The sequence below is a fragment of the Solenopsis invicta genome, chromosome 11 (assembly GCF_016802725.1).
Source record: "Solenopsis invicta isolate M01_SB chromosome 11, UNIL_Sinv_3.0, whole genome shotgun sequence".
NCBI lineage: Eukaryota > Metazoa > Arthropoda > Insecta > Hymenoptera > Formicidae > Solenopsis > Solenopsis invicta.
In genome coordinates, this window is record NC_052674.1 from 7,305,629 (window position 1) to 7,319,540 (window position 13,912).

At 32.1% G+C, this 13,912-nt stretch overlaps 1 protein-coding gene across 9 annotated transcripts in view; it reads left to right on the forward strand.

Moving 5' to 3' along the window:
* The window catches only part of LOC105200285 (metabotropic glutamate receptor 2), a 122,069-nt gene that overhangs the window by 87,064 nt on the left and 21,093 nt on the right, over window positions 1–13,912 (forward strand). For all 9 annotated transcript variants that reach the window (XM_011167761.3, XM_026132544.2, XM_026132547.2 and 6 more), the window contains one exon: window positions 4,340–4,482. In XM_011167761.3, the coding sequence (XP_011166063.2) occupies window positions 4,340–4,482 (143 nt within the window). The remainder of the gene's footprint in view (window positions 1–4,339; window positions 4,483–13,912) is intronic.

Below are 13,912 nucleotides of genomic sequence, written 5' to 3' on the forward strand. Positions count from 1 at the left end.
TTTATTTTTTTACCATGCAAAGCTTTTATTCAAAAAGATAAATAAATAAAGTTTCTGTTTTAAAAAAATATATTTTTTATAAAAAGATAAAACACCAAAGTTAGAATAAACATCATAAAAATAAAAGCATTTTAAATAAATGCATATCATAATTCTTCCTCGATAAATTATTTAAAATTAAAAAGCATTTCTTTTTCTTTGCACTTGTCATTTTTGATTTAGAGAAACTTTTTTAAATGTTATTTTTCATAAAACTGCACATATCTAAATTTGAAAATTGCATTTTCAAATTTAGATATGCGCAATTTCATGAATTTAAAAAACTTCCTTCTTTTTCTTATAACTTAAAAAAAGGGAAAAACCTGTGTAAGCCAAACAATATTAAAAATATTGTTTTAAAATTTTTAATTGATCTGATATGTTTGAGTTATCATAGCTACCGCTTTAAAGAATATTTTGAGAAAAATGTATTCAAAATTTAATAACATTTTCAATGCAATTTTACATCTTACTTTTTAAAATAAATACACATATTGTCAAAACAAAAACATTATTTATCTATATCTTTAAATAAAAGTTTTACATAGTGTTGAAAAATATCTTTTTTTATTTACTAGGATCTTATAATCCCTTAATTGACTCTCTGCTCAAATGTTTATTTTTAACATTAAATTTACTTTCTTTATTAATTACAATTTCATTTTTTATAAATATACAAAAATCTGTTATATATTTCTAAACAAATGGCATCCATTTATCGACGATATCCAAAGAAGCCTTTATGAAAAAGGATAAACTCTGTAGTACGTATTTTCATGCAAATTTGATTTATTCCATTTCGTTCCTTCGGTAAAAACGTCGCGACATAAAACACAAAATAATTTCAAAACAGCATGAGGGGACTGTTATGCGTTTTTATTTCATTCCAATATGCATATTCGTACGATACGAGAAAATACTTTGATTCAAAAAATTTACTGATACGATTTATTTGAGAAACACAAGCTTTTGCTCGTCGTTGCTATTTTATTATAACCACTGTAGGAGATAATGTTTATTGAAACGCAAATAACGGTGAGTTAAACCTAAATGTGTTTCCGAAAATCAAATTAGATTATATAAAATTAAAATCTCTGAAATAAATTGCCAATATGAGCATCAATAACTGGCATTGATACACAGAGATAATTTTTTTTTAAAGTTGAATAATTAGGTTGCATAAATCCTGTACAAAATTAAATCGAATAACTTGTAAAAAAATCACGATTTTGTAATTCCAATAATTGGATAGAAATCTACAGCTTAACTCAATATTCCTCGACCGTAGCGCGCGGTTTCCGATGCCAAACGGCTGTCGCAATTTCAGTAATAGCCAATGAGCCGAAAATTAGGACGATTCACCTAGTGCAGAAACGAACGCGAATATTCACAATGTTGACGATCGACCCGGAATAATCCGCATCGGTCAGAATTGTTAGAGTACATTTGCGAATAAAGCGAGTTGGGAATAACGCTGAGCATGGATCTATCGAACATCGAGATGTACCTATTGAGATGACGAACACGAAATATGTTCATATGTAAAAACATTTGTACATATTTTTTACATGCATGCATCTCAATATTTTATTTCCTTCATGCAGATTCACCGTTTACGTTATTCTCGTTTATTTATTCTTCGGAATATAACAGAAAATATACGCACGAATGTTTTAACAGTCTACATATCAGAAGTGGAACTTTTTCCATCGTAATGAGTTTGCCAATTACGATGAGTGTAACGATAGATCAAGTGATCCATCAATTTGTAAGTTTTGTCGAGAATATTTCTTCGAGCATGACAGAGAGAGTTAGCAACTCTACCTTCACTTTCTCAATTGATAAAATATTTCAAGCGCGAAATATTAAAGTGTACGTATAAAGAGCGAAAGGAATGTATTTTAATCAATACCAGAAACGCAGTTATGCATATAACGTATTCATCGAAATAGAAAGAGAGAGACAGAGAGAGAGAAACAGAGAGAGAGAGAGAAACAAATACAGTTAATATTAAATTAAATCATAGATACATTAAGCAAATTATTAAAAATAAGTTGACATTGATAATTTTGATTAAATTTTATATATATGCATGCATATTACTTTTGAAATAATGTACATTTTTCACTCTTCTTTAAATCAATCTATTGGGTATTAAATAAAAGAAGTTAAATACAAATTGAAACATTTATATACCTCTTATAAACATAGAAAATTATTTAAATAAGTCGACTTCATGTCTATCCGATTCTTGTAACAATAAACTTTCTTTGAATTAATTTCGCTCTTATTAATTGATTTTCATGAGCATTTTATTTTCTCACGAGATTTTAAGCAGCACCGTAACATTTTGTCAGCCCAACTAAATTATTAAAATAATAGCATGTATTAAATATGAATTATCGCACTAACAGTAGTGTCTATTATTAGGACATTTATCCTACATTTCAAGTCATGTCCGTTCATGTGAGCGTAGATATAAGAAAAATTTTTCCATCTTCGTTCTCTCGCTTTCTTTTTTTCTTTCATATTACGGCCGTCCCACCCGTCAGTTCACGTTTCAGCCTATCTCGTTTCTGGAGTTCGTAATAAATCTTGAAGAAGGGAGCATGCGTTGTTATGTGCGCATCAGATCCGTGAAAATAAAATTTCGTCTTCTAACGCAAAACGAAGATTGAAAAAAAGGTGCGAACAGCATCATTCATGATGACTGACCATACGTTTCCTCCTTTTTGTATATGTGTATGCATGCTTTCTTTCTATATTCTTATACTAACTTGTTCTTGTTCACCATCACTCTTAACGTTCATGAGTTTCATGAGCCAAATGTATACGTCTTCTAACAAAAGGTAAATTTGTTTCCATTGATTTGTAGGTGTTTCACGCGCGAAAAGCGTTTCTATCGCAATTTCTTTTACCGTCACGGTTCAGCAAGGGAAAAAGAATAGAAGAAGAAAAATGAAGCCTCGAAAGAAAAGGAGAACGCAAAATCCTTAGGAAAGAATTGTTCGTCTCTCATCCTCTCGCTATTCGTGACACTTAAGCCTTTAGCAAATATTTACACTAGCTATGTATAGAAATAAGAGTGAGTTTCATCAGTAAACACTCTCCCAAGCCACGTGTGCAAACGAGAAGCTGAAGAACGACGTTCTTCAAGTGTAAAACTGTAGAGGCGACAAGTTAATTTTTTATGCAGGCAACGATTGCGTGACTAAAATTCTTCGACACTAAAATTCTTCAACAATTACAAGCGACAGTCGTGAGATAAATGTTATGCTTACATAACTAAATAAAATATTTTAATTAAATGTAAACGTATCTGCATATACGTTTCTTCAGATATGTTTATTCATATTGCATACTGATCGCAATCAGAACGAGACGATATGTAGAACTAGAATAATTGTGACAAATTTAAAATTTTAAAATTATAACAATCGCTGAGTCTATTTTGAATTCTTAGTTATCCAAGCATTATCTTGGGAATTATTATAATACAACAAATTTTACCCTGATTTACTTTTGTAACCAAAAATCAGTGGTAAACAACATAAGAAGGGCAGATTCAACAGGTGTTATACTGCGAAATTGCAGGAGTAAAGTCCAAACGATAAGAAAAACAAAAGCAAAGATACAATGGATTTGCCGTGTTACAAGAATTTCATTAAATTCGGATTCATTCTACAATATACGGCCGTGTAATGTTAGCTAACAAAATAAATCTGAGAACGCGTACCGCAAATAAAATTTTTAATTTCATTTAATTTTATATCAGATATACAACGACGTAAGCCAGTCAAATGTATGTATATCAATAAAAGTTTAATAACGCATTGTGATTACATAAAGTATTTATGTAAAATAACATCCAATAAAGAACTATAGATTCGATATTGATATAAATGGGAAAAGGAACGAAATATTTAAATCATTTATGTCATTAATTTTTGTATACGCAAATTGTATCCACGAGTATCGACCGGATATTCATATCGTTCGCATATATCGCACCTTTTATTGATTAAACATCTCCCTGTTCGCGCAATACAAAACGAATTATTACCGTATACTGATTAATTGACCAGTATATTCAATGCAATGATGAAAATATTGATAGTCCGAACAAAACAACATCATTATTATATTAACGCGAACTCACACCCACGTTTATCAACAACAAAATTTCTCCAACATAGAACTCGTTGATAAAAGCATCATTAAGCTAATTAATTTGTTAATTTGAAATATTACTTTTGAATAAATTACAAACGGAATTGTGTCATGTTATTATGCATTCCAGGTTCAATAAGCAACATAGACGGCGCGGAATATCATTGCAACAAAACTGCCGTGCGGAAGGTAATCAGTGGAGTCGTTGGTGCAGCGAGTTCTGTAACTTCGATTCAGGTTGCCAATCTCCTACGATTGTTTAGAATTCCGCAAGTAAGTAAACTTTTAAATCCAATTCTTCTAGTACAATATAAGTCTGATCTTAACGTAACATTGAGCTATTTTGGGTTATATAGAAAAGTATGTCTGTACAAAATATTTCACGAAAGGTGCTTCTTTCACGAAAAAATTACGCAAGCAGAACTCTTTTTTTATAAACGTTTTTACTATAATGTTTATAGTATTTGTCACGTATATTTTCTGTTTACTGAATAAAGTAAAAAAAAAACAGTAAAAAACAGAAGTATATTTGCATTATTATTTACATAAAGATCTATATGCACGTAACAAATTATTTATAGTCATATGTATAAATGTTATTTATACTCTACATAAAGATAAAAAAAAAATGTGTTTACAAAATAATTTAAATTTATAAAAACTATAAAAAATACGATCTTGATGTAAAAAATTAATAAAATAATATAATGAACAAATAAAGAAAAAAATATATACACCCACAGTAAATCACAAATGTAACTACCATATAATACACATGTAAAAGCATTGTATTTATAATGGTTACATAACGATCACATATTTTCTGGGCATATGATAATACGTTTTTCATACTTTTTTTATGCTCTACCACGAAAATGTAGAGCGCATAGGAAAGTACCGTCGTACTTCTAGAGATTGAAGGAAATGCCAGTTTAGATGGCAGTAAACCGTGAAAACTTCATTCTTGACGAAAGTTTACAGAACCTGCGGTTTAAAATCTCCGTACCGTGAAATCACCTCATCCAGCGCTACTTTCCTTATAAGCCATTCGAGTCTCTTGGCCCATTTTATCTCTCAGCGCTCTATTAGGTTGAGGTTTAAAGGGTGTTACTATAACACGTTATCCGTCCGGCCACGAAAGAGCCATACTGCTATTAAACTTTTACTAACTCCGTTATTCCGATATTTGTCGCCGACTAAAGATAAGTAAAAATAAACTTTCAATAGAGCGCTATAGCTCATAATTTCTTATAACCTGACAACAAAGTGAAACTCAACAATCACTTTTTTTAAGCAGTATAATCAGATTTAATAAAAAGAGAGAAAAAATACTTTTCACCTTTATTATATCACTGTTACAAATAATTCGGTTTAAACACGTTCTTTTTTTATAATACAATGTACACTGACTACAAGATAATCTGATTAGAAATCTCTTCCTTAATTTCGATGAAGGTTCACCTAATAACTATAAGCATATAGGTTCATTACGGTGTAACTCGAGGACAAACTTGAACTTGTTGATCATCAAATAGGATACCGAAATCATGAGATTCTGTATGCAGTAACTTTGTAATAATAGTTCATCTAAAGCTCCTTCACTCGAAGTACCAATAGTCGATCCTGGTATGTGAGTTAGGAGATTAACCCGTTTATATCGTCCACATTGTCAGGATCTCATTTTACGATGTCGGGTTTCTCACCGTGATAGCTACGCGTATAGTAGAGGTCGAACGCTATAATATTCGCATTTACATGCAAACTTATGAAGATCGTATTAAGAAAGGATCGAAGCAGCAATTTAGTATGACAAGAGATGATAATGATCTTTAACTCGCGTCGAGTAGGTAAAGATACGTGACGCGATCAATGGCGAAATAAGTGATTTACGTTTGTTGCGTACGCCAAATACACTTTGCGTACGCGCCACGACCATAAACCAAATATTAACGACAAATTCTTCTCTGGTAGTTTGCTAGCTAAAGTTCTTGGTACATTATATACAAATACGAAGGGCGTATATAGTCAGAGCGTAGTATATTCCCGTGAGGAATAACTTGTATACGATTCTTTTCTTTAGTGGGATGTCTGCGGCAAAGAGCGATCCTTCGCGAAAACTCGGCTGTCGCTGATTCATGCCTCTAAAGATCCTCGACGGCGAAGTTTGAAAGAGATTTCGCGAGGATTTCAGGAAAGACGTGAAAGGATCAGGCGGAATATAGGGATACGGCGACGGATTTAATTTCACTCCATAATTCTTTCGGTGGGATTTTTATCTATTTCTACGGTTCGGCGTAGGTTCGCGAAACAGATCCGCGACATCGTGATCTGTATCACCATACTACTAACAGAAACTAAGTGAAGCCGTTCTCTAAAGCACATTTGAATTGCATTTGCATAAAAAAAAATCAAATGATACCATCAACCTCGCGAGTTCTATTTTATACACAATTTAGAACTGAGATAAATTTCAAGCACTGAAAAAATATTGTGCAAAAACAGCAAATAATAGAAAATGCAAGGGCATTTCTTTTTTGTATATATATTTTTTTAATTAATGAATTTATTTATCATTAAAAAACCGCATTAACCAGTAAAAAGTTCACTGTACTAAATAATAATAACAATTTAATGTTTATTTAATGTAATATTCATATAACATATTTACATCATTCTAAAAAATGAATTATATCGACAAAAAATATGTATTTAATATTTTGTCAGATATGAAGTTTGAATTAATCTTTGACTCGCGATATTACTACGATCAATAATAATTCCATAATATCAGAACTTGCATTATTACTTCGCCCTTTTAAAACTTTAACTGAATCTTAACGGCAATATATTAAAGTCCGTTGCTTTTTATTTATCGAGATTATTACTTACAAGAGTTTATAGAACTTCTTATATTCGCAATATTGCAAAAACCAGGGAGTTGAGTTTTACTTTTTCGGTACTTACTTTTGTTTTCTTTGACACGTTTATTAAGCCAGTCGGTTTTGTGAAACTTATTACGTCGGCGTTATGCTAAACTAGAAAACTGTTCGAGAATGTATGTGACGTAAAACGAAGATCGCTTTTTGCCGACGACGTATTTAAAAAAAAAAAAAAAAAAAAATGCAAACTTTTATGAATTTCCCGACCCAGTCAATTTCATACTTTTGCTTAAAGGCACAGAGTCGAGGTAACAAGTTCATTTTCACGAAGAATTTGAGTGCTTGCTACTATTTCCTTGAATAGAGCGAACTTTCTAATAAACTTGTTTCAAATCAACTACTGACAGCTATTATGGTAATATAATTTGAATTAGTTATTCTGGATGGCGCATTGCTTTCGTACTATATAAGAATATCAATTTATATTATAGTCTGTTATATAATTCCTATTATAACTTTTTAAGTAAAATATCATAACATTATTAATATAATATTATTATTGTTTAATATTTCAAACTATATTTTAAAAAACTGTTGCATATTAAATCGCTTTTTCTCCATGTGATAAGAAAGAACTATTCGACCAAGGAGATAAGCACCACTTGTCCCACAAACTTACCACATTTTTCTTTCATGCAACCTAGCAATTTAGTTTATTCCATATTCATAACAGTTTTACTAGTTCGGAAAGCGCTCGATCTTCATCACTTTCGCGGCAACTTGAGGCAAAATCTGATTAAAGTCGATCTCCTCCAATGACGGAACACGTCTCTATTATTAAGAACTTTATCTTCAGAAACGACGTTTCATCATTTGGAGGTCAATCAATCATATAATTTTGATACCCTTGTGCTGTCTTCTTCCTAATATTAGATCGCCACATTTTGGATATTCGGGTCAATCAAATAAAATTTTTTTCGAAACCATTTTACGTATACATATTCAGTATAAATTCCATAATTTATATTGAATATATAAATGTGACTAATATGTGTATAACAGTTCCTGCAGTAGTGCAATGAGGGCAAAAATGTGATTAATATGTTATTTGTGAAATTCGAGGCACATTCTCGTGCAAAGCAAGAGATGTATTTTCTGATTGGTTGCTTTATCCCGAAACAAAATACATTATTCATCGTGTTAGCCGTGACTTATATCGACAGTATCGTTGCTCGTCACAGTACGTACGATCGGAAGCGGCTGCGGACGACCGCTTAGCTAAACGATTTCTCCGCAACTTGTCAACGAGATGACGTACGATCGACGTAGAAACACAGGCATAATACCACGCATGAGCACTAAGCATGTGAGCGGAAAGTGCATACACGTCAAAGGGAGCTTCGCTATTCGTGTCAATCAGTATCCCACGTATACGCGTACATGTGTCGCGACATGATCGACAAGCGAACAGGAGTCAGTTCACAGGTTTCGATAACATACGCGTACATTACAAAGACTCAAGGTAATTCTGTGAGAGGTAAGCTAAATTACCTTCTCGATACTCACGCTTAAATTACTCCGTATCAAGCTTTTTCGCTCGTAATTTGAAATTCATGAGTATGTATTTCAAAATTATTCTATTACTCAAAATATACACGCAAAGAACAATTTTGCTAAAATACGGATCTGAAAATAATTATGTTGAACCATTTAAAAAATTGTACCGGATGTTTAACTTGGTTACTAAAACATCAAAACTATTTGCAGCAACATTATCATTCTTGGACGTCCTACACAATTATTTTGATCACTCAACATAAAATAAAGTCTTGATTGAAGCCAAAAATCTTGAAATCAGAAGTCTTGCAGGCAGAAGTCCTGAAGTCTCGTAGTCTAGTTATCTAGTATATATCTATTTTCGTAGTGGTACATTTGGACAAAAAGTGTCATGCTGTCTATTTATCGCAGTGTCCAAGTGTGGTGATTCATATATTTTAAAAAGTATTTTTTAAAATACAGTCACTAGAACTATTTTAAAAAAATAATTGTGTACCATAGTACTCTGCCAGAACTGGCAAGAACTGTCGATGGAACTGCAATAAATAAGTAGCAAGATCTTTTGTCCAAGTGCCGTGGTATGTTTAATATTTTAGTACAAAAAATGTTAATCATATGAATTATATTTGAAATTGCAATCATCGGTAGAACTTTGATAGTACTAACTGGAATTCTTGTCAAACGTACTAATATTTTTTTCTTGTACTTTAAAGAATACTATATTAGATTCACGAAGTTAGCACATTTTTTCATTTTTGTCTTTTTGCGGTAAAAAATTGTAGAACTCTTCGTTATTTTTATAATGAACTCCAGAATAAAAAGTGCCACTGGAACTCTATGTATATTTTTCATATTAATAGAACGTCGTGTCAACTTCACAGATCCATCTGTATGTAGCTAAATTTTTAGATACTTCAGTAAAACCGTTCTTTTCATGTAAGTATTTAGCATAAATAAAAGATTAGGAGCACAAAAGAAATTAATTTATTTGATTGAATGGTTCGACGTCCGTGTACTTTAAGAAATTATAAAACTTTAATAGATATTATAAAATTATAATTTAAAATACGTAATAATAATCATCTAAGAAGGGACCTACTGTATACACGCTACTGATCGATCATTAATAATATTGCTAACCGCTCTTCATTAATTATTACTCAAACTGAAACAGGGTAGCTTTAATCACACCAAGTACGTCACCGCCATTATATATTTTAGTCACGATTTTCGCGAATCGAATTAGTGAGAAAGAAAGCGCTCAGCAGCAATTTCTGTAAGTGGATTTCCATCTCTCTAGGAATGCCGAAGCTCGTGGGATTACGATCGAGATTCAAGACGTAAGTCGACGCGAGCTCAAGTCAGTGAACTAAATAATGAAATCGCATCTTGCCAGCAAGCTGCAGCATCCTTACGAAATTTCTCACTTGGAAATATGCCGCTGATGTCATAGCTGAGATTTGAATAACGATCGATAATCCTTCTTCCGTTGCCCCTCGATCATCGGCATATCCATTGCTAAGGGACAAGACCAGGAGACATAATACAAAAATTTGTAATCGAAAATTACTTCGCGTAAAAATATTAAAGAGAGGAGGGAGAAAGAGAGAGAGGGGAGAGAGAGAGATGCTCATTTACATCTCATCTTCTAGAAACAAAATTCAGAAATAATCTCTGAAGAAAATAATTAGATTCAATCTATGAAGTGTCTTTGGATGGGCGTGATTTACATTATCCGATTAAAAGTATACTTATAATCGCTCGTAAAATTTTTTAATTAACGCGAACTTCATAACTTTGTGGCCGCCGACAATTAGCATTTTTATCACGATTCAATCTCTGAACATTCTATTTGATTTGCGAGAAATATCTTCCAAGTGAGCGTTCTCTCTTTTTATTATTATGAAAAACTTTTTATATATCAAGATTTTTTAATTATTTATTATATGCAAAATCAATTTTAATATATTCGATTTTATGTACTCTAAATTTCCAAATATGTTTAATTACAATGCTACTAAAAAATTAATAGAAGTAAATAAATTAAAAATTAAGTAGTTATATTACTAATTAAATAAAAAAAATAGTAATATAAAAAAATTATTTTTGAGTTATAACAATATAGTTGATATATTAAGCACATTAAATCTCTTTACTGAAACTAAATTGCATAAAAAATTGGTGAATTTAACAAATAATTTAGAAGAATGTACCGCTTACTCAATTTTATCGGCGTAGCGAATTGTGCTTGCAATTTCGCGCGGTTTGGACGCAGCCGGTTCATTTCAATTAACGATAACGTGATTTTCTAGATTCTACAAAAGGACTAGCTACATTGGTATGAGCCTCAGACATGGTAAAAAATGCAAACATCCCGGCACAGAATTCGTATCATATAATCTCCAATTAACTTGCGAATAACAGTAAAACAGATAATATGCTACGTCAGTCTTCGCCAAACACGATTTTTTCGATATAACATTGTGCAAAAAATGTAATGTATAAGATTAAATTTTTCATATCGACAATAAATTTTTCATTAAATACTATCAACTGTTTTTTTTTTTTACATGCATCCTATATTGATGCATATCGATTCGTTCAAAGTAATATCTTTAATTATTCAGTTTAACATATAAATATATTCGTCAAATTTGTTTATTTATATTTATTTATATTATATTTACGTATTTTTTCAATAAATAAATTGTATAATATGAAATACATATGTATCTATAAATAATATTAATTAAATTATTTATTATTTCTTTTACATTTATGATAAGAAAAAAAATAGAAATTTTCAGAATTTCTTTGCCATTTCTCTATTATCAATCTAAATTTTTTCAAACCTTTAACATCGTTGGTGAAAAAGTGAAAAAGAAGACAAAATCAAATCTTGAAAGCTTTAGTTTGTATTACGCGTGAATAATTAATGCCGTAAACTTTTCCTTTTCTCCCGACAAGTGTTTTATATACACGTTTATTTTATCAATATTTTCATTTTAACGTTGGAAGCAAAGAAAACTGCAGACTGTATAATCAATCGAACAAGCCAATCAAGCAGACCGAGTTGAAGTTTTGTACAATTCTTCATTGTGGCAAGGTGCATGGTTGAACGAGCAAATTACTACAGTGGATAGTAGCCACTCTGAATCTGACAAACCATGATAAATATATTCGCCATGGCGTGCAACACCCGCGATGTATGATAGGACGCGCATTGTTGCGGAGAAAAGTAGCGCTGGTACCTTCGTGGCGTGAGATAACGCCGCCTCGTTTCTCACTACATAAACTCATCCGATGTTTACGCATCGACGTCGCTCGCACAGATCGAACATTTTGAAACCTCGTTACTGGCTGAGACAAATCGAACGATCAAGAGCAACTAAACCAAACAGCAAGTGTCACGAATATAAAACGTAAAAATCTACGACAGAGATTATTACAAAATTATAAGGAATGTTATAATGATAAATGGAATCTCATTCTACATATTTCGAGCCATTCGATATTCGTTCTTTGACAAGTTGAAATACGGGGAACATGCAGTGGAAGAATGTAACTTGTACAACAATCTGAAAAGCCAGGTTGATAATCATAAGAACAACAATGGCATATCTTCGTCAAAGTTCTCCAAGGCGTGACGCGATTGTAATATCAACCGGCAAGTCGATCTCCAAGGAGTTGCTCTACACCGCCGCCTTTCTCGGCGAAAAGATGATTAATTATCCCCCCGTTGCCACATGCGGCTAACCCAAAATTGCCTATTCTTCGATAAGCGTCGCAAATGGTAAACGAAGAACATTATATGAAAAGAGGGAGAACCTAAGTCTATAGACATAAACGACAAATTGATGATAGAACTTATTATGAAGTTACGATGAAACACATGACTTAGATAAACGATCCTTTATGTACAACCGTCATCGTTTTCGGAATGCTCTGTCTCTCGAGATTAAATTCGTGCTCGCGAACGAATCGTTATTTATATAAGATCGTCAAACACCTAGTGTATTTGATTTTACCATTCGTCAAATATCTACATTCTTAGACTCCTTAAACTTTGTTCTTTGAATACGCGACTCTACGGAACTTTGATTTCCGAATCCTTCGATCCATAGCCGTTGAAGCCCGTTATAGACTCTGCCAACCTTTTAGTCTTTAAAGCCCTACATTGTTAAATTCTTAAATCTTTGAAGCTTCATAACAACTGTTTGATTATTTATACCTCTCGAGCTTTGAAGCTGTACCCTCCTGAGCATGAATATTAAGATCGTTATACATCGCTGAGATATCTTCAGTGAAATTTTTGTGTCTGCGTAATGCTACAAGATTCTAGCGCTCAGACAAAGTAATATGGATCGCTTTAAAGAGCAGCGAGAGAAATAAATTAATCGATTATCTTGACGTTTCTTTTTCAAGAAAACCATACGAGTTTACACGTGACCTTCTAAACATTACACGTTTTTGCTCTCTCGGTCTGTTCCGGCAGTAAAACCGGAGGAATTCGAGACCAACAGAAACGACGACGGCCACTTTCAGGAGGATCCAAGTTTACTTCGCTTTTAGTCAAGCACGACCACTCGCTTGCAATCACGAACAGGATTATCCAATGCAAGCGCAAATATCCGTATTCCATAATGTCGCGTACGTAACACAATGAAAAATCCAATATCGCCTCTATAGGCTTCAAGATTAAAGACAAATCTAGGAGAAAAGAATCTTTTTGACGTTCAAGACATTTTGAATAAGAATGAGGCATCACAGGAACATGAACGATAGAAAGTTTACACGAGTTTTATGTCACCTTTTTCACGTCACCAAATACGAATACTTCGACGTATTGGCATAGCAATCTCTTTATGTCACAGAAATCTATAACAAATGCACAAAGACAAGACTTTACAAAGGCAGAAATTTTATAAAACTATTATATTCTTTATATTTACAAAATTTCTACTTTTCTTTTTTTATCACATAAAATGTTGAGAGAAACACTTTCTGTGTCATCTTAATAGTTTTAATATATCAAACGTACAACATTTGTTTAAATAAAATGTTTTTCTGTAAGAAGCGCGCTTGTGCGTAAAAAACAAATGCACATTTCTAAAACTAATTTTACGCTTGTGCGTAAAATACAAACGTAAATTTATAAAACTAATTTAGATGTAAAGTTTAAACCCAGAAAGAGAGAAAACTAGATATTTACAACCAGTAAAATCAAACACACTTAACTGTTTGATGATGTAGTATAGATAAGGATT